The 27500-nt window shown below is 40.9% G+C and overlaps 1 protein-coding gene across 1 annotated transcript in view; it reads right to left on the minus strand.

Annotated features, from left to right (window-relative positions):
• Positions 1-5386: 5386 nt before the first annotated feature.
• The window catches only part of LOC137996975 (exportin-4-like), a 36099-nt gene continuing 13985 nt past the window's right edge, over positions 5387-27500 (minus strand). The window contains exons 9-21 of the mRNA XM_068842639.1: positions 26621-26795; positions 23514-23898; positions 21452-21658; positions 19856-20234; positions 18922-19096; positions 17688-17981; positions 16860-16926; positions 15866-15976; positions 15158-15246; positions 13380-13510; positions 11387-11510; positions 10242-10334; positions 5387-7883 (exon numbers count right to left, since the gene is read on the minus strand). Coding sequence (XP_068698740.1) covers positions 7686-7883; positions 10242-10334; positions 11387-11510; positions 13380-13510; positions 15158-15246; positions 15866-15976; positions 16860-16926; positions 17688-17981; positions 18922-19096; positions 19856-20234; positions 21452-21658; positions 23514-23898; positions 26621-26795 — 2428 coding nt within the window. The 3' untranslated portion in view covers positions 5387-7685. The remainder of the gene's footprint in view (positions 7884-10241; positions 10335-11386; positions 11511-13379; positions 13511-15157; positions 15247-15865; positions 15977-16859; positions 16927-17687; positions 17982-18921; positions 19097-19855; positions 20235-21451; positions 21659-23513; positions 23899-26620; positions 26796-27500) is intronic.

Here is a 27500-nt window from a genome sequence, read left to right on the forward strand (position 1 = left end):
AACACAACCAAAGAGTTCAGCGGCTTGCTTAACACAATTGTAAATTATTTGCCGATCAAATCGAAACTTCAACATCCCCCCCTTTCTGGGCAAACCCCGGGCGTTGGACTGGTAATGCCTTCCCGGGGGTGGAGAATTTGACTTTTGCCTTGCATGGGTGGGGTGGGGAAAATTGAACCGGAAGTGCCAGGTTTCAAATGGTCGGGTTTTTTCGATAACAGCTTTAAACACGTGTTTCGACGAGTTGGAAGAGTTTCAGTTTGCGCGGTCTACTGAATATGTGGGAAAAGCAGATCTTAACGAGTGTTATTGAAATCCAAAAAGAAAATTGGTGGTAACCACGAATTTTTCGAAGATAATTAATCGACAATATTTGTAAACAGCTTTAAAATACAAAGCAATGTATGGCGTTCTTTTGCAAATTGAAACTTAATTATCTCTGAAAAATGCGTGATTACCCCCAACTTTCTTTTTGAATACCAAGAGCACTTGTTAAGTTCTGCTTTCTCCGCATAGTTTTGAACCGCGGAAAAATATCCCTGTATTAATAAGCACCACCCATAGGAAATCCGAGTATGTCAAGATGCGCAGACCGTATGCGCAATAACAATAGTAAGCATATGTGAGCGATTGGCTTTAAAAAAAGGGTCTTCAAAAGTTGTCTTCAAATGAATTTTGGCTGCGTAATTCGTCTTTGTCATACTATAGAGTAAATACAGTGTGGTACGTTTTCCCACCCCCATTTCGTTGTTAAAACTGTACGTTTCTGTTAGAGGAAATCAACCGACACTGCACATTTTAAAACACATGCAGTTGTAAACGGGGTGTGCAGAAAACGAAGACACGGAAAACGAACACCCCCAGAAAAAATAACATACCAAATAACAAAATACATCATTCGTGTTATTAAAAACGATCGATAAGCTATCTGTTATCAATTACGGTAGGGTCTTCGTTTTCCACACACCCAGGCCGGTATGTGGAAAACGAAGACCCCCACAAAAATATAAAACGACGAACGGAGAGTAGCCAAACACAACATCCCTAGTGTTTTCTGTGGCCTACGAGTCATTTCAGGCGAATTACTGCAGGGTCTTTGTTTTCTGCACACCCAGGCCGTTATGTGCCTGTAAAACAGAACATTTTTCATTTCCAGTGACTGGCAATGAATTTTGCGAGCTTTCGAAAGTGTTCTAAATAGGAGGTTTCTGTTGCTCTCGCGAGACTTGAATATTATTGCATGAGTCAACGAAAAGAAAGACCCTTCCCCCACGAACAAGGTGGGATTTGGAAAACAATCGCTCAAACCTCAATTAATACCCACCCCTTGGGTTGCTTCGCTTAGTCAAAACATTACCTAATACTACCCCCCTGGGACTGTTTTGGATTGCACATGATTGTTGGCCTAAAAGAGAAACTTTGAAAGTTGCCTTTTTTTTAACAAGCCAGAGCAACGCATCATTTTCACGCAATCAGCAACAGTTGAAAAGGAATAAACCAGTAAACAAACCTTTGCATGCACGGCAGAACCCCTCTGGGGTTAGGGTTAGTTTGGCTTTGACGAGCATGTCCTTGAGTAATTTGCCCCTCTTCTATGATATTAAAGGAGCTTTCTTCAATATGTTTGCCAGCAATGGCTGGTTTTGAATAAAACTCCAGTTGCAGTTAATATTGCTTGAAGATTTGACACCACTGGGTTTTTATTGGTGGTATTTTGGGGTCACACTGGTATTTTGTGACAAATGGTAGAACTTTCTCGCTGGTGATGAAATGGTATATGAAATGAATCATATATGAACTCCGGATAAGAAATCAAGTGAAGCTATGATCTTCGCAGTTATGAACGCCATTTTTACGTGGAATGCCGAAGGCATCCACGTCTTAAAACCGGGCTGGAATCTTTTTTTTGTTGGTAGTCACAAATGTGCATACCCCACGGATATTGAATTAATCTCCGATCGGGTGGACTAATTTATATTCTCTACGGTATTTCCAAAATTCCCTGCCCCGAGGAGAACTCCTGTACTTCCCAAGCCATCACGATTTTCTCTGCTAGCGCGCTAGTCCACTCGGCCACCGTGACACACTTCCGTCAGACAGGTGAAAGCAAACATTTATAATAGAATCTTTCCGCCCGCCATGATTGTTTCAGTATTAACCTATTCGATAAAGTGGATAGATGCTTTTTCTTTGAGAAAGGCAAGCTTTAAAGGTAAGGAGAATTTTCTACGTTATTTCTAGATCTTGCTTCGTACTTGTGTGTTCCACTGTGAACATTATTATTTTGCATAGAACGAATACTTCATTAGAAGCATTTTGCATAGAACGAATACGTACTCCAATATTTCTTGGGAACCAGTTTGTTCGCCGTTTTGACGTAGAAAGAAAATAAGAAAATAGCTTTGAACGGCCAAACAAGATAAAAAATGAAATCAAGTTTAAAAAAAACGAATTAGCTATCGCCGTCGCGGGGACTTCGCAGCCGTCCCCCATCCAAGTACTAACCTCATTCGGAGGAGCTTAACTTCAGCTGACACTTGGACTAGCATCAACGATTGTGATCTTTATGTTAAATTCGCACATAGATCTTGTCGCACTAACAAAAACCAGTTGTTATGCCGTCATTTTGTCACAGATGTATCCTTTGTTTCGTGAGTTGTCAGTAAACACGCAAGGTATAACTTGATCACAGGCGGCCGCTAAAATCGATGTCACTTCCGATTTTGCGATTTTACTTGTATGACCAAAATTGAACTCTGATGGAACGTAACAAAAATCTCCCGAACTGTTTTTCGCTGATGGCAAATTGTTTTATTCTCGATCGACACTTCCTAAAAGTTCCTTCTGCTCTCCTTTAACCTGCGATCAGGCTCTATTTTAGTTTCGCGTGGTACGTACTGTTGGCGAAACGAAAAATAGAGCCTGACCAAATTCCTCTTCGAAATTCCTTCCGCCCACTTTTTTTGATTGATTGACACATCCTTCATCGGCCAATCAAATTTACTTCCATTACACCAATACACGCGTGGACGGCAGATTCACGCTATTTTGTTTTGACCAGAGTTAATTACCGTGAGAGGAATATTATAAACGAATTCGAAAGTTACCGTTGTCTTTAATTTGAGAAAAACACATTTAAAGCATGGGGAATGTTTTCGACGACTATATTGCGGCAAAGGCCGGTATAATTCTCCCTCCGAAGTTCACTGAATATGCAATCTTTTAAGCTTGACATCTTAATTTGTACGTAATTGAGATCGATAACCTAGCATTTTGTCGTTGGACGGTTTGGCAATATATTTTTAAAGAAAAAAAAGAGAGAAATACATTATTCCTTTAACGTGTTTGTCCATGAAGGTTTCTTTGGTGATTTTTTCGGGTAATATCTTCAGTTGCAGTGTATTTCTAGAATTGCGCACAGTAAAATCATGATAAGTTTGGCTGTTAATTTTTTGATGGAGTACGAACAGTAAGATGGACACGCAAAGTTTCTTTTATTGTTGTACAATTGATCTCTCTGGAAACATGCCATTTTAGTTTCTGGAGTGCGAGTTTTAAGTTAAATCAACTGGAAATATTATGAAGTGTGCAAACAAACCGTGTCATGGATAGTAAATAAATAAAGCCGTTTGATACACAGATATTCAAAACATGCATTCGTACGCGTGTAACTTGCGATTTTATCAGCATCTCCTCCTGTTGATATACACGTCCCCTGTCTCATCCAGGAAACCAATATGCATCGGCTTTCATTGCCATTTGAAAGAACCAGCTATTTAGCTTTCAAAACATCAGGGAAGTTTGTGCCAAAGTACTTTCAACCCCATGGCCACAGAGCTCGACAACGGAATCGCTAATTTCACTCGTTCCAGAGATTCAAACCCGATTCTGGACAAGTTATGAGATGTTTCCGATGGCATATCTCCATTTATTCAAATAAAATCAAGTTGCACCTTCCACGGCATTCTAAGAGCAAAAGGGAGCAAATTCTTTCTTACACTTATGGCGGATTAGTCTCGAGTACTTCGAGAGAGCTCCGCGCAATCACGTTGGCATTTTCACTTCCGGCGTTCCAACAGCCAATCAGATCACGAGTTTGGTCGGCCAAAATTTGGCCGACCGTTCGGAATTGAGAGACTTTTGGTCAGGCCCAATATTTTAGCGAGCGACGACATAAGAGAACATATGGGCGAAGCTAAAAATGGGCCTGATCGCAGGTTAGCTCTCCTTAAAAACTACATATTAATATTTATTTACTTTTTCGTCAATATTTGTTTTGCATAAAGCAGGCTAGCAAAATCTGTACCTTGCTTTGTTCGCATTTTTGAGCGTTAAAATAGAATTTTTGGGCTTATGTTCCTGACAGCAAAAGTCGCATATTTTAACGTCCCCCATCCAGATACTAACCCCGCTGGAAAGGGAATAACACTTTAGTAACATTGGTCTTGGAAAGGTGTCAGAAGCTCAGAGTACACGCTTTTGTGGTGAAAAAGAAGTTGTAAATGATCAACATATCGGCTTTGAAGCCAAATGTTTCTCGATTTCCTGTTATTTTCTTCAATCGTTCTGGGCTTAGTATTTTACTGAACCACATGTCTACCATGGCACCGTAATGATTTACGATACCAAACAATGTCGTGTCCTATTAAAGCTACATATTGTGCAAGGACTTGAATCTCCTGGAAAAAACAAAACGCCGCTCAGTTGACAGTTATGGAAAAAAACACTGTCAAGTTACTGCACTACCACACGCAATGCGTTCTTACTATCGCTTCTCGGGCTTTTGGCTAAGATTAGTTTCTTGGCCAAGGACTACGGTCAAGTACTATTGTACAACGTACGGTACTTTTTCAGTGCCGTAAGGGGCAGGCACAGAACAGTTTCGGCTGTTTGTCTGTTCTCTCGAAAACGATGACAAGGGTTTTTTGGGTTTTTTGTTCAGCTCGAGTGTAGAATCAGGACGAACTGTTGTAGTTTCTGATAACTATTTACTACTTGTAGCTTTTGTTGAATTTTGAATCGATGATAGAGAGAGTTTTGGCGATCTCAATCCGGACTGGACTACTGGATTTAAGGATTTTTCTTAACGAGATTTCAAGTTATTGTAAAACGTTTGGTACCAAGTTACTGAAATCAAGATTATGGAATTGTAAAATTAGAACTTTGGACTGGACTATACAACACGCAATTACGGAATTTTTGAGCATTGAGAGAAATAGAGCACGGATGTTGTCTTCTTGTCTTCGCCACGGCAAATTTATACAGTTTGTAAGGAACTAAACCAGGATTACAGAACCAGACGTCGATTACAGGGCCCGGTTGTTCGAAAGCCAATTATCTTAATCCAGGATTAGCGTAAACTTTTGTTTCATGTTTTCAACTTTTTGGTCACAGTTTCCTTTGCTTATTTTTGTTTTTCAAGATTGACTTCTTCTAATGTAAAGTTTTTCTGAATATCAGCCTTGAACAGCATTTGGGAGTAGAGGAGAAACCTCGTTTTAAAACCCAGTTTCTGAACAACTGGCCCAGGATGATAAGTTGTTGAACTGTGATTTGTAATAAGTTTTTCGGATGATTTAAGGCTGATCCTGTAATTTTTGGATGAAAGGAGTTAACGAAGCAAGTAAAACTGTAGGATTTGAATTAAGTCTCCTTCCAAAAAATAAATAAATAAAAGATCCCGTATCCTGATAACCTGCTAATAGGGCTTCGTTGTTTGCATTTGCAAATTTAGTAACATTAGTAATGAGTTTTTACAACAAAAAACTTTAAGTTATATTACAGATGTATCTTTCTAGTAATCTTTCGTCATTTTCCGAAGTCTACCTGTACTTGAAGTTCACTGTAACTGGACAATTTGTGTTAACTGTTTGCGCATTCCACGGATACGCCCTTGTAGGCGTCTTGTTACAATTGCGTAGAGAAGCCTGAAAATTTCAGGACTTCAACGGGGTTTGAATGATTTATTTCATAAACCATTTCATCATTGATTCATTCCTCACGGGACCATTAGAACCCACAAATGACCAGCTCGCAACGTCAGGGGCTTCATAGCTCAGTTGGTTAGAGCGTCACACCGGAATCGCGAGGTCACGGGTTCAAACCCCGTTGAAGTCCTGAAATTTTCAGGCTTCTCTACGCAATTGTAAAAATTGCGTTCATAACTGCGAAGATCATAGCTTCACTTGATTTCTCGCTGGTGTTGGGCTTTTGTTTAAGTGCCAACTGTCTTGCAGAAAAATTGACCTTGTATTGACGGTTTGCACGTGACGTCACGGCGGCCATGTTGGTGTACAGAACAATGCAGTAAAATGTCTTTTGTACACCAACATGGCCGTCTCATCAAGTGGATGCAAACCAAGAATAGTGTTCTCTCGATAAGATGCGTAGGGTAGCCTCGCTCTTTAAGGCGGGCTTTGAATCGAGAGTGTGCCCTCCTACAATGTTGTTTTTGAAGAGTTTGTTCGGAGGAGCCTCATAGCCTCTCCTTTCAGGTAAAACCTCTCTTGGCACTGGGCGGGTAACGAGGTAAAATGCGTGTATTGGAAGGTTTCAGTGGCGATCGGTTTGTGATATGTTTTGATGTCGAGAATAGATTCTTTTTCGAAACGTTCTCCTTACTGTTGTGTCTAGGAAAGTGATCTCCTCTGAAATTTCAGCTGTAAACTTAATAGTTGGGTGGAAGTTGATACCTTGTGCAATGAACAGATTCTCGAAAAATCCCCACCTATACCCCACCCAACAGAACAGCTAAATTTGCCAAACTCTGTGCAATGCCCCACCTTCCTGGGCCAGATTTTGCATAAAATCCCAAACTATTTCCTTCTAATCCCTACCTTGTCCCGGGTTGGGGTGGGAGGGGGAGGAGGCGGTTTCGTTGACTCATGCATTGTTCATTGAATTGGCTGTACTGAATTTTACAATTACCAAAGACTGAAAATGACCTGACAGGGACTGATCAGTTTCTTAATTTACTTCATGTGAGAAACTTCCTTGTGTCGTTGTCACTCCACTGTTCAAATTCTAGGTTTCCCTCGTTGCCACTTAAATGCAAGCATGTTTGCTTGTGTAAACAGACTGTGATTATCGCCACAAAGAGTTTTGATGCTTATATCGACCCATCCCGCGTAAACGCCTCCATGCGTCTTGTAATGCAAATACAATACGCAAAGAATCTTAACCCCGGGGGATTTGAATTGGGATCTTATTACGCGAGTTTCTGGATATAAAAGAGGTGGGGGAGAGGGGAGTAAACCGTCCTATACAGGGTGGTGGTATCGGTACCAAATATAAGATAGGTAGACAGACTTCATTCCGTTTTGTTTTCAACGAGGGCCGGAAAAGTGGTAATGTGGGCTAAAATCTAAAATAATTGTTCGCATCACATGCCCAGAAAAGAGAAACCGTGAGAATCCAACAACAAAAACAGATCAAATTACGAACACTCTCGCCATTGGACGGTTTCAGTTAGCCAGATATCCACGCGTGACGCAGATAAAGAGATCCATTGCGCATGTCGTTGTTGCAGTGATCATCGTCTCCAGTTGACGCCGAGAAAAATAAGCGTTGGGTTGTTTTTCCGAACACGAACGGAAATTGAGCCGAAAAAAATGGTGGTGGCAACGCTCGCGGCTAGAGCAAATTTCAGCTGAGTGAACTGGATTTCTTTCGCCAAGCATCTTTTTCTACTTAACGCATAAAAATCCCTTAACACTTCCAAGAAAGACATCTAGGCTTTTCCTGAAATGCACTATGTTTGCTCTATCGAGTGATAGCTTCATATCGCTAGGCGTGAGCTGATTGAAGGCCTGAAGAAGTCGTTGACACACGATTTGATCTGTCTGCTGCGAAAGAAGACTGCGGACCAACTCCGTGTAATACGCCTAAAACAATATAAAGGTGTTCAATTGAGTCAAACAGTAGTTACGTGATTGATTTGGTTTTGCATTGCTGAGCATCGCAATTGGCTGGTATAAAATCTGGCACGTCATGATCAGCTTGTTAAAGGTTGAATGCTCGCACGCATTTTCCCGCCCTTAGGACCGGCTACATGAATTTGCTTTGCGTTGTGATTGGCTTATTTGTTAACGATTGCTACGATTGGCTAAAGCTCAAATGAAAATGGCGCTAAAAGCACCGAGTAATGCACTTTTCCCTTCGAAAGTCGCGAGTTCCTAATTCCAAAGAAAGGGTTATCAGTTTTGCACCTCTTCAATCTGCATTTGGCAGGATAAGTTGAGAACTTGAAGGAAGTATCCACGTGTCACAGTCACGTGTCCTTCTTCTGACTTATATTGACAAATATCAGCGGTGCAGGTTCGATCAAAACCTAACTTAGTGTAACAACAAAAGGAGCAAGGTCTCTTCGTGTTAAGCGTCTACTCGAGCCTAATCATCCTTGAGCTGTACCCAACCCAGGAGAAAAAACTGTTTTCCTCGTGGATGGTTACAGCTACGCATACCTTGCAACTCACAAGAAATCACGTATAAGAAGGGTCGATTACCCAAGAGTATGAATCGGGTATCAGGTTTGTCCCCAGTGTCTATTTTTAAACCAGGTTTGCGGGAAAATAATTAACAGACCAAATCAGCTAACTCAATGTGCTACCCAATTCAAATCTCCCCGGGTTAAGGTTCTTTGTGTATTTTATTTGCATTATGATGTAGCATTCAAATTTAAAGTGCCCCTTTGATTTAAAAAAAAAAAATCACGTCCTTTTTTCTGCTGATTTTAAAAGTGTGTTTGCTTAACACCTGACTCGCAAAACTTTTGAACTTTGATTTTTATTCAAAGGCCGTTTACTTCAAGTTTTGGATTTCACGGCCCGCCATTACTCACGTTCAAAACTGACCGATTGGACCTCAGAGGGTTGGATCCAGGGAAAAATGACGTCAAAGGCTCACTAGCTTAAAATAAGGTCATCACTTCTTTCCATCCCTCAAACTGACATTTCCCTTTTTATTAAACTTATACGACGTACAGTCTACTTTAGACTTCAAATCTACTTCAATGAAACAAAGATTTTAAACAAGCTGAGAAGATTCACAATAGGCGAGGCAAAGAGTTGAACCTGGATCGATGGCTTCACCTTACAGTTTCCGATATCCACTAGACGAACGAGACAACCTCCCAGAAAATTGAATTTTTTAGAGTACTGAAATAATAGTACACAGCAAAACAATTGAAAGTTAACCGTCTTCAACGGGGTTTTTAGACCTAAATACTGTAGATCAGCGCGGCATAGCTTAGAAACGCTATTTCTTGTTGAACTAAAGCTGTAATTCTGCCTGTTTTCATTCTTTTTAGAGCGGTAAGCTTGTCAATATTAACATGGGATATTGCGTCGTGTAATTGTTACGAAATGTCCAATGTCAGTTTGAGGGATGGAAATTAGTGTTGACCTTAAAATGAGCCAATATCAAAAAATACTATAATACTCTTTGTTTGTCCCTCCAAAATTTTGCATAAACGTAAATTTTGTATTTTTGATGATATTGGCGACTTTCAGCGTGCGAGTGAAGCTGATTAAATATGAAAAACCCGAGTTTAAAAGTCTGAAAGCCCAAAACTCCCGTGCTGCATATTAATTCAGCCGCGTACACACGCATTGCATTCTTAAACTGGTGAGCCTTTGACGTCATTTTCTCCTCGATCCAGCTCTCTCAAGAACTTAAATTTAGTACTGGCGGACCATTAAATAGGAAAATTCCAGTTACAATAAACAGGTGTCTTTTTTAAATCAAGGCTTAAAACTTTGGTTGCTTAGTGCTTAGTTAACATAGTTTTAAAATCCAAAGAAAAATAAGAATTGATGTTTTGGTCACAGGGGCACTTTAAATGATATGAAAATACCCGAAACAAAACGTTTTATTCCCGCAAGGTTTGAATTAGGTACAACATTGAGTAAGCCGATTAAATTGGTCGATTGTTTATTTTGCCGCAAAACTTTGTTTAAAAATAGACACTTTTCTGACGATGGAGACTTGGCCAATTCGGGTAAATCTTACTCTTGGATGATGGACTCCTGCAGCAAGTTGCTTGTAATATTTCGTTATTACAGAGTGTCAGAAAGGCCAGACTTTGCAACAATGGACCGAGAGGACTATTTTTCGGCATCAATTTTCTTGTTAATTCTAAAAACCTGCGGGATAGCAAATCCCAGTCCCTCTTTTAACAAACAGTGTCTGGATGTTCGTTTTACGTGTACTCATACGATAAGAGGAAAGACGATTATAGTCACCTGATGGCAGCAAATCAACGCCAGGAACGCTTCGGCTGCAGGCTGAAGAAGATCCATGTCGAACGAATGCAGAAGGAGCATGTCAAACAGCATCTGCAAAAAAAAAACAAAGTTGAAAAGAGGACATAAGAGACGGTACATATGAAAATATATATTTTGTCGCGACTGATGCTGACAGTTTCGTTTTGCACGCGGTGCGTGCCCCCTAGGCACGTGAGATTTGTTGCGTCGACCTCGCGGTCGTTGCATGTTTTTTTCAGTTTGACAGTGCAGTCTTCGATTTATTGTGCTCATTTGGTTCGCTTTAGGCTAAATATCTCCATCCTGATACTTTTTCGAGTAGTGCAGGGCTATCACTGGAAACTGGCACCACAATTTAATCTCCTCTATTATAATATAAATATAGACAAATATAGTGGCCTCTCCGCTCTGCTAATACAGCCAGCTGAAAGGGGCTGTCACCATATTTTGGAGTGTTTCACAGAAATATTAGTTGATAACGAGTTTTGAACCAGAAATTTGCTGTATCGCAAAAAAGATGATTCTGAGGAAAAACGACCTTCCAGAGACGTTCTTAGCTTTAAAAAAGGGGAGTGAGGCAGAAAAGTAACTCCTTTGCACGGACAAAATACGAAAGAAATGTTGCTTGAGAGCGAGGCAAGTGAGTCTCATTAGCAGATAAACAAAACAATACATGTCGTAAAAAAGGTTGCTGTTATTCTTGCATTTCACATGACGTCACGGCCGCCATGTTGGTGTCCCGATCCAATCCTCCGGGAATTGAAAGCTATTATTATGCTAACGTCTTCCTTTGTTTTCGTTGAAATACATGGCTGTTGATCACGTGAGTGAAACCCAAGAATTCATCGTGATGAAGTACAATAACAATAAAGTATTCTCGTTTGTCTCACGATGTGGTCTCTTGTGATGTAGACTGACTTGTGCCTTGTGATCGATACATCACAAGTGACCACATCGTGAAACACTTTATTATCATTATTATTATTATTATTATTATTATTATTATTATTATTATTATTATTATTATTATTAAAATAATACATTTTCGGCCGCCATTTATGCATTCGGTCTATAAAACACCGAAGGACGAACGAGTCAACGCGAGCGATTTAACAACCTCTTACCTTCAGGAAATGGCGCAAAATCTCGTGCGTTGCAACCTTCACGTTTTTCTGCATTTCAAGGAAGCAATGAGTTGCTAAGGAGGATAAAGCTTCCAGGGACATCTTGGTGACATCGGTTCCATAACTTCAGATGATGTAAAGAAAAACACTACGCTGAACTCCGTGAGTATGACAAATGGTAAACGGCATTAGGGGTAACAAATATCCCAGATCATGAACTAAAACACATTTATGATTCCTGGTGTCACTGTGGCACAGTTTTAAGCAATACGCGTTAACTCGAGGATTCACCAAAAACTCTCGCTCAACTTTTTTCAACCAATCAGAAGCAATATGGCCCAGTGGTAGAGCATCTAAACTAATAATCGGAAGGTCGTAGGTTCGACTCCTGCAAAAGGGGCACTCGGATTTTTTCCGAGTATTCGTTTCTCGAAACTCCCGAAAATTTACGGGCCATTTTCGGGTGTCATAACTCTCTTTTATCTCAAGAACGCCGGGAGAGGATTTAAGTCGTCAAACTTCACAGTTATTTTTCTTTTTGTTACCTTGAAAACACGTAAAAAGATCGGCTCTCCAAAATAAGCGGTTAGCAGTTTCACAGATGGCTTTTCGGGAACTTTTCGGGACTTTCGAGAAACGGGCCCCAGAGGCTTAAAGCACGCAGCGCTTTTGATTGTCTTTCATTGGCCCTGAAAAGCCCCTCTGGGGAGTGGTCAATTAAGTATATATGTATTGTACGAATGTCTGTAAACCGGTAGTGAACGTTTCGCCTGCTAGAACAGTATTCCCCACTAATCATCAAGACAAGTTAAAAGGGAAAACAGTTCACCAACAGTTGCCGTCAGCGTCTCAAAAACGTTGCGTGCTTAAGCTCCCTATAATAAATACACTTCTTCAATCACGAAAAGCCTTTCCCGTACTTGGCATGGACTACACATACGCGCCTCGAGTTTCGATTGGCTTATTTTAGCGATTTGACGATAAAACATGCATTTCAATAAAGGTGAAAAACAAAAAAACTTCTTGAATAAAAAGCGACGACGTTGGGACGTTTGCTTAAACTTCATAATACTAGTGAATAAAACTGAATAAAACTAGTTTTAACTATGAAAGGGTGATGTGAAGTGCTATTTTACTACCCATGTAAACCATGTGAGCGTTGGCCCTACTAGTGGCAAACGTTGGCCGTGTAGAACTTATATTTCAACAGAATTAACTATGAAAGGGTGATGTGAAGTGCTATGTTACTACCCACGTAAATCATGTGAGCGTTTCTGTTGAAATATAAGTTATAAGTGCTACACGGCCAACGTTTGCATAAACGTAACCCCTTGTAATTGAATAAAACTAGACACGAATATAAATGCAAAAATGAAATGCAAATAATGGTTGAGACACAACGGTGAAAAACATAGCAGCAATGCAATAAAATATTCGCACGCTGAGTCACGTAAAAAGTTTGGCACAAATAGTGATATCTTGATGACCGATAAATTCACTTGAAAATGACATTAAGCAAACGACAAAGCGTTGTGGCGTTTTAATTAAACAAGACGTTATTGCATTTTTCACTTTTATCGCAATGTCTCATCGTCAAGTTGATAAGAAAATCTCTTCTTCCACGTATTTTGTTTTCGCCGGTGTCTTCGTTTATTGTGATTGGTCACGTTATTCCTCAGTGGATTGGAGTTTTTGGACGCGCCACTTAATAGGCCATTTTACAGTTGTTTGCTCAGTGACCTAGCCTATGAATGGCTTCGAGGCTGCCGGTTACCTTGTCTTGATACAGATCTCCCTGCTTTTATCATGTAAATTGCGTTGTTGTAATGCTAATTAGTCTCAATTAACACGAGAAAAACGCGGAGGTTTGTATCAAAACAGGGTTACCGGCAGCCTCGCTTCCATTCTTAGGCCAGGTAAGTAAGCTACAACTGTAAAATGGTCTATTAATTTAACCCTAAGACGCATACTACATAAAGAATTAAAAAGATACTTTGTGAGTCCCACTTCTATCGAAGCCATGAGGTTCTTGAACAGAGCTTCCGGTAGAGAAGACATCTTTTCTGGATACATCTCGCATACGCAAGTCGTCAGTTTAAAAAATTCCGAGCAAAGCACTGGAAACTAAAGCAAATAATCAACAGAAGATTAATACCCTAGTTCGAGAATGATTAAGCTTCAAGAAAGCTTTGCATTTCGGGGATCAAACAGGCTACATGAAGTTATTTAGGATTAACTTTAAATGAAATAACATTTATACAAATTTTGTGGGGGCCTGGGCCAAACTGCAAATGACAGTCCTTTAAAGTGCCCCTATGACCAAAAACTCAATTCTTATTTTTCTTCGGATTTCAAAACTATGTTAACAAAACACTAAGCGACCAAAGTTTTAAGCCTTGATTTCAAAAAGACACCTGCTTATTTTAACTGGATTTTTTTCTATTTAATGGTCCATTCTTATGCAATGCGTGTCAGCGTACTCCGCAGAATTAATACACAGCACAGGAGTTTTGGGCTCACAGACTTTTAAACTCGCATTTTGCATATATAATAAGCTACGTTCACACGCTGAAATTTTAAGCCAGTGAGCCTTTGACGTCACTTTTCCCTGGATCAAACCCTCTGAGGTCCAATCGGTCACTTTTGAAAGTGAGTAATGGCGGACCCCGAAATCCAAAACTTACACTCAAAGTAAACGGCCTTTGGATAAAAATCAAAACTCAAAATTATGCCAGTAAATACACTTTCAAATCTGAAGAAAAAAAAGTAAGCAATTTTTTATCATAGCTAGTAGAATTTGCAAGATACCATAAACCTGAATATGAGATAGGCCAACACATTTGGGACTATGTAACTACGTCCCTATGTCCTCTGTTCTTTTCATCTCGGGCATCGGTGGCTCACTGAGTTGGTTAAGCATCGGACTACCATGCGAGAGATCAAACTAAGGGTAAAGTGCTGTCTTTGTAATTACATCTCAGATAAGGACTATAAACCGTAGGCCCAGTCTTGACAACTCTTTAGTGCATTCATAAACTTTGTGGGAAGATAAACAACACACACGCTATTTGCAAAGAGTGCAAATTTGAACGGAATTTTCAGTGTTGTGGTCAGCCCCCCTCACAAAGACTCATAGTGTATGAGGCCACGAAACAGCCATGAGTCAAGGAGACTTTTATGAGTGCTGGAACTTGTAAATGTTATTAACATCCTACAAAAATTGTTGCTAAACGAGGCCTAGGTTTCATCGTTCTTAAAAGCCCAACATCGCAAAGGTCATTTTAACATCTCAAGTGCTGGGGGCCGGTTTCTAGCGGTAGCCTCGCAGCTCCTACAAGGTCTCATCTGATTGGAGACCACCCTTGAGGTTTACCAAAGAACAAATAACAGAAACAATGGCCCTTTTGTTTTAGGCCTAGGGTCCATTGTTTCTGTTATTTGTTCTTTTGTTAAACCTCAAGGGTGGTCTCCAATCAGGTGAGACCTTGTAAGAGCTGCGAGGTGACCCGTTTCTAGAAAGTCCCGAAAGGCCATTTGTGAAACTGCCACCGCTTGTTTTGGAAAGCCGATCTTTTAAGATGTTTTCAAGGTAAGAAAAAGCAAAATGTCTGTGAATTTTTACGTCATAAATCCCCTCTGTTCTTGAGAAACGAAGTGAATTGTGACACCCGAAAATGGCCCGTAATGTTTTGGGACTTCCGAGAAACGGGCACCCGGTCCAGCGGGGATTTCGACCCACGATCTCAAGCAGTGTAGTCCAGTTTTTCTCACCATGAGCACGTCTGGTGACATAAGAGGTATGATTTCATGAAGTCCATAAAGTGCTACATCAGCCGCTGACAATTTTGGTGTCTTGTCGCCTAGGGAAAATAGGGACCACTTTTAAAAACACATTTTAATCTACGTTGTCTTTGTTTACAAGATCTACCAATTTGTCATCGACAGAAGAAAAAAAGGTGTAAATTATTTAGACTTCGAGGTATGATTGATGATGCCTTTCATCGAAGACCTCGCTCTACTTTTTGCCGTAAAATTATTAGAGTGAAAGTCCTTGGCGAACTTCGTGCTCACTTTCCTCAATTTTTTAGTAGTTTAACCCCGAGCTAGTATCACAATGGAAAAAAATACATCTTATTAGATTCGTGATATCTTTGAATTGATCAAAATCGTCTGTGTTAGCTGACTCGAAACGAGACAACAATGTTTTAAAACAATTTAAGTCGTCTGTGTTAGCTGACTCGAAACGAGACAACAATGTTTTAAAACAATTTACGATGCATCGGCGGATCCAAGGGAGGGGTTGGTTCCGCCTCTGTGACGTTAGCTATGATTTTCATTTGCCCTCTTTTTGTTTACAAGCAAAATGAAGACAAATACTCTCTTCATATTCTACCAGTCAGTCATCAGTAACTTTACCCACCCCCCCCCCCCTCCCCCCGTGCCGTAGGATATGGGAGCAAAAAGACCCTGCTTACTCACCTGAGCAAAAATCCAAGAAGTCTTTGGACAGCACATTTGTCAAGAGTTTCATCAACAACAGAAGGTCGTTAAGCTGTTCATCTTCTGCTGAGGCCTCAATACTCACTTTTCCTGGGAAAGATAAGGAGTATCAATTATAGATGGTCTGAAAAATTGGAAACTTGGACTACGAGAAGTACACAAATTCAATGTAAGCTCCAAGTCCCTGGCTTCTCTTTGCAGTCTATCCCGGTAAATAAAGGCCTTAAACACGACGACTTTAATTATCAAATATTTTGGAACCAAGTCATGACGATTTCATTTTTGACTTTGGCAAAAAAAAAAAAAAAAAAAGCTGTTTTTCCCCTTCAATTCGCTATTTTCGCAAATCAAATAATACAGTTCATTTTGGGGGGTTACTTGCATTTAGACAACGGATATCCAGTTCACTAAAGCATGATACAGTCCAAGAGTAATTAAGGACGGTGCCTACTATTGTTATTGCGCATACGTCCTGCGCAACGTGAGATACTCGGATTTCCTATCGGCGGTGCTTATTAATACAGGGATATTTTTGCACGGTTCAAAACTATGCGGAGAAAGCAGAACTTAGCAAGTGCTCTTGGTATCCAAAAAGGAAATTGGGGGTAACCACGCAATTTTCAGAGATAATTAAGCTTGAATTTGGAAAAGAACGCCATAAATTGCTTTGTATTTTAAAGCTTTTTACCAATATTGTTGATTAATTTTCTTCGAAAAATGCGTGGTTACCCCCAATTTTCTTCTTGGATTTCAATAACACTTGTTAAGATCTGCTTTTCCCGCATAGCCAGTAAACCGCGCAAAAATACCTTTGAATTAGTAGGCACCGTCCTTAACTTGCATTGTTTTTATGTAAAGAACCTCCCCAAACGTATTGCATTATAGGATTGGGAAAATAGTTTATAATACTTTACGCACTATCCCGACTACGATTGGACCTTGGAAATTTCACATGCAGATGAAGAGTACTCACCCAAGTTGCACTTTCCATATGTTTGGACAAGTGCCATACAGGCTTCGTAAAGTTTCACCACGTCATTCTGAAAACAAGGTCCAAAACAAGGTCGCATCCTTAAAGGTGCAGTTTCACGGTTTTGCGCATGTCCAAGCTTTGGCGATAAAGATGTAAATTTTATGGTTTCTTACTAAACCAAATAATGTTCATTAATCACTGAAAGTAGTGCAGCAAATACACTGAATGACTTAGGACCAAATTTGGTGGAAGATACTGCGGGTTTACACAGAAACTATCAAATTTAAACGAATAACTCCTTATTAATCTTTACCCTAACCTTTGACTTGATTTGCTTTCATCATTAATTTCAGTTTACAATGTCCCCAATTAGTGCTCCAGCGCTAGAACGACTAGACCCTTAAATCAGGTTCCTTTCCTTTCCTAAAGTTCCTTTCCTTAACCTAATTGTTAGAAATAGGGAGGAAATGCTTAAAGTTCAAGGGACACTTCGTGGCCGAATCTGGAACTTTTTGAATACGCTCTCCAGAGCGGATATTTTTTAATCCGCTATGTATCCGGAACAGTGTGGATGCTAAATCCGGATATTTTCAATCCGGATCACGTAATTGAAGATCTACCCAATTCCTTACCGTGAAATCAATTCTCAAGATGGCTGTCGAGGACTTCATGGCGCATACTCTATCACCTCTGTTTCCTTAATTGAGGAGTCCTGAGTACTAGAGTGAATCCGAATACGTTTCGGATACGTGTGGATGGGCAAATTCGGTTTGGATACGATTTAAGGTCATACGAAGTCGCTCTAAAAGCAAATTTTATGTGACCTACCTCCTCGAGAAAAGAAATCTGAGCGTCTACGACATCAACGTAAAACTCCAACACCTGGATCACCATTTCTGGACAGTTTTGATACACACTCAACATAACCACACAGACATTTAGCACGGGAAGAAGATAATTAAACAATGTTTGGAAATTGCGACTGTTGGTAGCTAAAGCCGCACCTCTGAAGGACTCGAGCAGAGTTTGGACTTGGCTCTTGACGTTTTCCTTTTGGCACAGTTTGGCAAAGTCTGGTTGATGGCAGATGCCCAAGAGGAAAGATTGCAAGGTTTGCAAGAGCTGTAAGATAAACGGAACGAGATTCGTTCACTAACTGTACAGTCAAAAAATCATGAACTATCAGTAGTGATGAAAGCTTACTTGAAAGAGTCCGAAAAAAAAAAGTGCATGATACAAGCATCAAGCCTGTGACCTTTTATTACGAGTCCGGATGCTTTAACAATAAGCTACAGAAGACTCGAAGTCGAAGGTAGTAGAAATTTATACTGCTGTAGCTTCATTATTCAACCACCCTCCCAAGTCTCCATCTTTTTCGAGCAACCCGCGAAGAGAGCGTGCTCGCAAGTTACATTCAATTTCATACCGCCCCGCAAATCTTCCACGGTGCTTTAAATGACCGGCAAAACAAGTATTGTATTTGGCTTCCGTCACAGTGATATGAATGATTCAGCAGATCCCTAAGGCTGTTACTTGCCAGCTTAATACGCCGATCAATTCGAAACTTCAACACCCCCTCCCCACGGGCATTTGACTATCTTCTGTGCCCGGGGCACAGGAAGGGGAATTTGACCTGTGCCTGCGTGGGGTGGGGAAATTGAACCGGAAGTGTCAGGTTTCAAATGATTTTTTTTCCGGCGCCGAAGTCGCTAACAGCTTTAAAACACGTGTTGGAACGAGATGGAAGAGTTTAAAGGAAGAAATATAGCATTTGTCAGCGATTGGCTTACAAAAAAGATCTTCAAAAGTCTTTATTAAAGACTACAGGAGCCGACGACGATTGTTCTTTAGTAGGGTATGACAGACAAATCCGACGAAAGGCTAGGGCATTTGAACACCATTTTGGCCCGAGGGGGCGGGAATTTGAACGATCCAATCTTCAAAAGATCAAATGCCCGGATTTGCCCGGGAAGGAAGGGGGGGGGGGGGGGTGTTCAAGTTTCGAGCATAATACATACATATAATACCCCCAACAAATGGTAAACCACGGGAGAACTCTTACTTGATCCAAGTACTTCTTTCTCGTAGCTTCATCAACGGCGGCGGAAGCAGCAAGCACCAGTGCCTGTGTCAGATACCGCAGCACATCTGGGGGTAATTCATGTAGCACAGCAGTCGTAGACAAGTGCTCTTCTGCCAGGAGCCAGAGACTGTCAAATGTGATGGCCAACGCCGCCCTGAAGAAATAAAAAAAGACCATCATCTTTTTGAAGTTGTGGGTCCGCTTTTTGCCAACTATCATTTGCAAATTTTTGATCGTTAATATTGAGGTGACTACTTAAACGTAAACGTTATTTTAACCTTCCGAGTCAACTTGTGTATACCGGGACGTCTTTCCAACAAATTGAAGTCGTGTGTTAATCAGCCAAAATGTAAACAATCAAATCAGCAGATTCCCCTATAGATTTACCCTGCTAAATGACAAGAAAAAACAGAATGACAAAGAAAGAGTGCACGGCCAAGGTTACTTTACTTCTTAACATACGGTGTAAGGCAAAGTACCTCTGCAAAGCTTCTTTGTGTTTTTCACATTGGCCATAGAACAGTACATACGCTGGTCTGCATGTGTATATGGAAACAAATTAAGTTTTGTTATTACGCATCCCACTCCTGTAAGGACCACTAAGACTTATAGATTTTACTCTGTCTAACGCCAGACGATTTTACTCGTCAATGGGGAACCCCACAGGAGTGAAAGGGTTAATGCGAATAGGAATGTCTTACACACCGCTGATTCGTTGCTGGTCAGTCGGGAAGTTGGATGAATCAAAACTCATGAATCAACATCGATGAACCAACATCTGATCCAACATCTACCCGTGGTAACTTTCCATGTTCTCTTTGGAGAGTAGCATGAATTGAAATGAAAGGTTCCGCTCTCGGTAGTCCAAAATACCATTAAGCGAACTGAATTAATGTAAACATAAGTCACATACCTGTGTCGGGTATGAACCAAGCTTAAGAGCAACGTGGCTGTGTCCTCCACAATCTGTGACTCTGCCGACCAGCCAGACAGGTTCGACCTAACTTTATCAAGAAGAAATCCCACGGTCCATTCACCTCCCTTGGTGCCCACACCAAAAAGGGAGATAAGAGTTACGCTTAGCTGTTCATACTCGTTCTCATCTGGCAATAGATAAGACTTCGTCCAGTGCCGTAGACACCATACAATTGTCCTTCCCACTTGGGGACTTAAAAGTTCAGATAAACCGGAAGTCAAAGCTATTTTTTCAAGGTTTGCCAAGCGGAAGATGGCCGTTGTGAGCCTCACCACAGGGTCGATGCTTGAGGAGTCCAATGCCAGACTTGAATTCCCTGCAATGAAAATTTATAAAACAGGATGTAATAATTATGATCTCAAACAGGAATGTAAGACCATAATAAGATGACTGTAATTCCGATGATCAGATTCAAATCCTACCATGGCCATTTGCTGGGATTAAATTAGCTTTGCTAACGTGTTTGGCCAGTCTTCCCAACATTCATTTACACCTATCTAAAATATAATGCTAATTAAAATAGTTTAGCTTAATTGAGACTCCATCCCGTCTCTCTCACCATAAATTTATTTATACCTAACAAATTGTTAAATTACATGAACCCATTGACTCCCAGGGGTTCCCCATTGACGAGTAAAATACTCTGGTGTTAGACAGAGTAAAATACTAAGTATGGCCGGTTCAGGGCAGCTTCCGAGTCAAAGGGTTAATGACGACAGTTTTTCAGCGAGTGATTGATGAGGAAATAGTTTTTCGGCAAGTGATTAACTTAATTCCGTCCCATCCTTCCCAGCACTATTTATTACACAAGTAACAATCCCTACAATCACAACCTAATACTAATCCTAAAAGATAAAAAGTTTTACAAACTCGCAGCTAAAAGTTAAAACTTATGAAATATTTCGTCCGTTTTTCAACCGGACTTCATCAGTCAATGATGTGAATGTTAAAAAGATGAATTTTAAAAAAGGTTTTTAACGCCTCTTGGGGGTTAGAATTGTGTCATAGATGGCTGCTAATTCGTAACCATTGTCTCTGTTTAACGCCGGTTTCGTAAGTTTAATTTGAATAGCTTCTTTTATCCTGCGTTTGACCGGCGTTAAACAGAGACAATGGTTACGAATTAGCAGCCATCTATGACACAATTATTCTAACCCCCTAGAGGCGTTGAAAACCTTTTTTAAAATTCATCTTTTTAACATTCACATCATTGACTGATGAAGTCCGGTTGAAAAACGGACGAAATATTTCATAAGTTTTAACTTTAGCTCCGAGTTTGTAAAACTTTTTAACTTTTATTATGCTTCCGGAGCAGGAAACAAATGTTTTTGATTGAATCCTAAAAGAGTTTCTTACACCAAGAGGAAATCAGTTTTACAGAGACGCCTAGTAGTTCAACCCTTGGGTTACGTGAATTGCCATTAACACTTGTAGTCATTCTTTTGGATAGGAAGAAGAAAAGTACTGAAATAGAAGTGCGTATCCTGTGTCCGCAAAGGCAGTAAAAGATTTTGATGTGGTGGAGCACATTACCTAGAGCTTGATTCTGTGACGCACAAAGAGTTTGCAAACAAGCTTGCACATTGACTTGATCTTTTAAACTTGCTGAATACGTCATGATCACACTAGGGATAAGAGGTGTCTCTCCTTCACTTTCATCAGCAAGAAGATAAGCAGAAATTAACAGCAACCAGTGGAGATCTTCGAACAAATTGTCCATAGTTGAAATCTCTGGAGAAACTAGAAGTTAATGAGTGAACATGTGAACACATAAAAATGATATGAAAGAGTTCAGTTGAACACTCACAAACCCAGAGTTCATACAGCTGAAGCTTGTCCCTAATACAGTACCAGACCGTAAAGAGACAGGCGTAGCTCAGTCGGTTAGTGAGCAGCCTTCTGTGCTGGAGGTCACAAGTTCAATCCCTGTCTCATTCGATCGAGGTCTATTTCAACTTTCCTCTGATCTGTGTAGCTGTACCTTTGCACAGGAAGGGGGGGGGGTAAAAGGATGCCCACCGAGAGCCACAAGTTTATCAGTAACTCTAGTCCACTGCCACGTGTTACCCTTTTAAAATATAGGTGATCATATGTGATCTGCTAATCGCCCTTTCTCGCAGTCGGAGACTGAATTACTATGAGCGCAGCTCAACGAGGTCAGGCCGAAGGAGCTGTGCTGCCGGCTAGGCGCTCGGCCCCTGAACACGACCCATGTCCTCGGAGCACAGCACCACAGCCTGATGGAATAGGCCGGGAGTCGATTTTGAGGAGGGAGGAAAACCAGAGTACCCGGAGAAAAACCCTCGGAGTAAGGGCCTTTTTACCTTTAACCCAAACCAGCTGAGAGTAGATAATTTTGTATTGAAGGAGCAACCCACATGCAGCCTGACTACCTGCCTGCATTTCGTTTTTGTGGTCTCACTTGCTTAGAAACCCTTACAGCTAATCCAGCCGGGTTGATCACATCCTGTCAGTAAAAGAACACAACACCAGGAACTCTATGATGCCCTACTTAGCCTTCATGGAAGGCACTAGAAAGGAGGAGGGAAAGAGAAAAGCATGCGTGCAAAGCAAGGGGAGCGCTCCCTTCATGCACTTTCCCCTTTCCCTTCCCCTTTCTATGACCTGCCATGCAGGCTATACTTTCAGCATACCATCTGTCCCATAATGTTGACAGCTAGGGTGATGAAAAAAGGGCCTATGGTTTACTTATCTGAGAAGACTCCAAAGTCTATCTTTTTTGCAGATGTCATTAAAAACTATACTCATTTTCTCCTCAGTTATTTTAAGACTGGCAAAGTGTTGGTCCAGCCAGTGTTAGAACCCATGACTTTCCACAGGGTGCGGTAGTCTGGTTCTCAACCAACTGAGCCAATGGGGTCAGTGATCAGTTGGTAAGTAATGTTACTCCCCCACAGGATATAGGATGCTAGATATTACATTTATCCCAGGGTTAGTCCCCATCTCCCAAGAGCAAGGTCACCAGGTAAAGGTAAAGTCTGCTACGAGCCTAGAAGGCCCATCAGGCCGGCGCTCATCTCCGGTTTCTGTAGTATAAAGCAACTAGGAGTATTTCTACTCCCCCCCTGGATGGGATGCTAGTCCATCGAAGGGTTACTCCCGGCATTAAATTCGCTGGTACCCATTTATACACCTGGGTGGAGAGAGGCACCGTGAGAGTAAAGTGTCTTGCCCAAGAACACAACACAATGTCCCCAGCCAGGACCCGAACCCGGACCACTCGATCCGGAGTCGAGCGCACTAACCATGAGGCCACCGTGCCTCCCAGAGCCCATTTTAAATTAACAAACTTCAATCCATGTGAGGACAAGTTCAGGAATCGAACTCTGGGCACACTGATCATCAACAGCAAGTGCTTTCACTGCAGCTCCAACCCCATCCCCCTCATTATCATCATCATAGCAGCCTGTCGTGGGCGACAATGGCTGTTTCATTTAGGTCTATGATGATGATGATGACCCTGCTCAACCATTAAAGGTAAGTTTTCTTGAATAATAATTATTTGTGTTGTGTTTTAACCTGACATGACGAGTCGAGCAGATAAAAGTTATCACAAGTTAGATCAAACACTTACCTGAAGAATTCTTCATGGAGGCAAGATAGCCCTCAAAATGTCCAATTCTATTTTCTAACAATTTTGTAAGAAGAGCAAGGGAATGTCCAGGTATAATACGTCCAAAACTTCCTATTGTACATAACTGACCCGCAAATAGTTCCCTATCATCACTATCAAGATCACAGATTTCATTCATATGAATTCCACCATTTGCTTGAGATGAAAATGTCCCACGTAAACCCTCTGGTGCCGCTAAATGGCACTGGATATAACAGTTTAAAATCTTTGTTGCACTTTCATTAAAAACACCAGATGGAAACTGTGAAGAGTGTTCCAAAAGGCTAGCCCATCCCTCCAAGAACTGTTCCACTGCTTCAATATAGTTTGTGTCTTCAGAGTTAAGCTGTGGATAAAGAGGCAACACAACTAATAAGGGAATGTCAACTTCACAACTAAAGACAACTAACAACAGAATAATACTTTCTTACTCGTAATCACTCCGAGTTAGCATAAGGTGTAAAACTTCACAGAATAACGGACCTCAAACATCAAAGGATAAGAGAACTTTGTATTCCCAGATCTCATGAAGGCCATTGACATCATGAGTCCTGACTGCTTGTTCCGGATTCTTGCCAAGATTGGATGCCCACCCAAGCTACTCAGTGTGACAATGTCATTTCACACCAACATGAAGTGCAGTTTGACGGTGCCAAATCAGAACCCTTTAGCATTTGCAGTGGTGTGAACAAGGATGTGTGGTGGCCCGGGGGGGGTACTTTAGGAATTTCTGGGTGGGGATGTGCCGCTGGGACCCTGGAACCCTTAGCCTATACCAGAGCTAGTTCAGCTGAATTTTGCTACCCTATACTAGAGTAAACTCCCACCGATTTCCGTCTAAATACCGATACTTGAGAGTTAATAATATCCAGAAGTTTCTCATGATAGCCATTTATCGACACTGTTGAGGCTGAGTTGCGCAAATTTAAACTTTGCCGACTCGACTTTTTAATATTTTTGAGCGGGAATTTCTGGTTTCCTTAGTCTTGATAAAATCTTCAAGCGACTGGTCAGTTTCGTGAAAAATGATACCCTATTCTAGACCCAAACGCTCTGATTTATATACCCTATGCTAGAGTAAACTGCTTGAAAACCATACCCTTCACAGCGGCACATACCTATATAGCCCATATATGGCAGTACCCCCCCCGGGTGTGGTGGCTCCTACTCTATTTGGTCTCTTCTTTGTCGTTATGCTAAGGTACACATTTGGCACGTCCACAGAGGGTGTATTCCTATGCATGAGGTCAGATGAGAGGCTATTCAATCTCTCTCGACAAAGGGCCAAGAACAAGGTTCAGCAGACGGTCGGTCATCTGGGACATGCCTTTTACTGATGATGCAGCCCTGGTCTCCCATACAGAACAGCAGCTGCAGAAAATCATGGACAGTTTTGCCTATGCCACCCAAGATTTTAGTATGACTATAAGCATAAAGAAGACCAACGTATTAGGTCAAGGCATTGAGCAGCCGCCGTCAATTATGGTAAATGAACCAAACCTAGGCATTGTGCACGAATTCACCTACCTTGGCTCTACTGTGACAGATGACCTCTCCCTGGACAGCAAGATAAACAGACACAGTGTGTGGGAAAATGGACAGCTCACCACCCACACTTAAGTGGCTGTGTATCAGGCATGTGTCCTCAGCAATCTCCTGTATGGGAGTGAGTACTATACTCCTTACATGAAACAGGAAAGAAGGCTTTACATATTCCATCTGAGGAGCCTGGGGTGCATTCTGGGTATCAAGTGGTCAGACCTCATGACAAATACCGAGGTACTGGCCAAAGCAGAGGTCCTTAGCCTGCACACTCTGCTCCATCAGTGCAGGCTTCGTTGGCTTAGACGTGTCTACCGCATACCAGATAGGAAGATTCCAAAGGATCTACTCTACAGTGAGCTGGTTTCAGGCAAAATAGCACAAGGACGTCCACAGCTACGCTTCCTTGATATGTGCAAAAAGAGACCTCAAGGCAAGAGAAGTAGACACCAGTAGCTGGAAGGAGCTAGCCTCCAAAAGAATCTGCTGGAGACAAGCTGTATGAGAAGGCCCGGTTAGGTCCAAAGAGAAGCAGTGGCAGGTCACTGAGGAAAAACTGGCCAATGTATATTGTCATCAGTTGAAATGATTATCATGATTTCAAATCAAAACCAGTAAAACCAAACCATGGTAATCAAACGATTGTCGGCAATCCAAAGTTCTGTTATCCTGCAAAGTTTTTTAGGTCAATAACACATGCCTTATGCTGACCTGGCACAAATTCCAAACACCCAATTTTGTTGCAACAAGATATGTTACTCAAGCTCTACACTTTGTTTCAAGTCTGTTTAGCCAATACTGGTTGCAAAGTTCATTGATTTACAGCATGCCAGCATCAGGAGGGTCACCCACACGATTGGCCCTGTCTTTTCACTGTCATTATTCTTTTCACCCATTAACTCCCAGAAGTGAGACTTCATAGCTTTTACTCTGTCAAATGCCAGATGATTTTACTCGTCAGTGGAGGGTGGTCTGGTAGTCAATGGGTTTTAATTGCCATATTATGACACGACAATAATCCTCCAAGACGAAAGTGGAAGATCAGCAAGTTTAAAGCTGTTATCTTTCTACTTTACCTTCACCTTAGTCAGTGCTACACTAGTTTTTTTTGTTTAATGTATGCTTCATGGCTAGTCTGCTCTTGTTATTTTAAATCTGTGTTACAAATAGGATATTTTTGAAATATCCAATAATCAGCTTGATAGTGATCGAGGCAGTGAGGACAAAAACAACAGAAACACATTAGAATGAATGTGAAAAAATGAATATTTACATGCCATCCACTTTCCTTTCTCTTTGTCCTCTAAACCTCTCTTTCAAGCTGAATTTTAATATATCGAAAAAGGCCTATTCAGTATCATACCAAAATTAACAATCTGCGGTGAATGATTGCAACCATTGGGCTTAGTGGAAAAATCTAAAATTTATGGAGTGCATTATTGATTTTATTCAAAACTGGAAACAGATGCTTCAACTACATGTATAAGTTTTTTTGGTTATGGTTAAAAAAAATCACTTTTTTGCACCTCCTCCTCCTTTGCAACTGCTTGAAGAAAAGAGCAAGTCAGGTGTGTCATGGTATCAATGAAAAGGCTCAGTGTATCAGCTTGTAAAGATTGAAAAGATGAACAGGGGAAAACAAACAGCAAGCGATTAACTATGCTGCCAAGGCCCAACGCAGCTTGACCATTCATCTCCAAACTAAAAGACAAAAAAAAAGCTCTAAAATTAAAAGACTTTTTCATGCATGTTTAACAGTGACTTTTCTAATGTTGAAGACCACATTAATTTGGATTCAAAGTTCGAATAACAATAAAGAGATACATTCTTGACAGATCTTGGACTATGAACATGTACATTATTAAAACAGTGATTTTCATTAGTGGACTCATTGCCTTTTTCTCCTCGTCTTACCCACTGCCCTATTACTCAATGATCTCCGATAGTAAAATTCTTTGTGTGGTCTGTGGACCTCACAAATACATTGTAAGAAAGTCTCACAATCTAATAGAATTTGGTGAAACATGGTGCTTTACAATCAAAATACCAAACAGCCCCCACCAACTCAAGTGCCACCTTGACCGGGGTTGCAGCCGGCGTTGACAAAACCTGGATTGGATCACGGGTCAGATCACTGGGATAAAATTTATAATAATAAAAGTAATAGTGGGGAAACAGCCGGGGTTGATCAAAAAGCCACCAATGTAAGCTGAAGTGGCTTAAGGATACTGGTGCTTCGGCTGCGAATCTGCAATTCGCATCCCTGGCAAAATTCTTGAGCCACCTAATGACCTCATAACCTCAATGAATGAGTATCACTCATTCATGAAGGATGGGAAACGGCAAGTTCACTTCAGGCCAACACATTATCACCTGTTTTCCTGATTTTAAATTAAAATTATTATT

This window comes from Montipora foliosa, chromosome 3 (genome assembly GCF_036669935.1).
Source record: "Montipora foliosa isolate CH-2021 chromosome 3, ASM3666993v2, whole genome shotgun sequence".
NCBI classification, from domain to species: Eukaryota; Metazoa; Cnidaria; class Anthozoa; order Scleractinia; family Acroporidae; genus Montipora; species Montipora foliosa.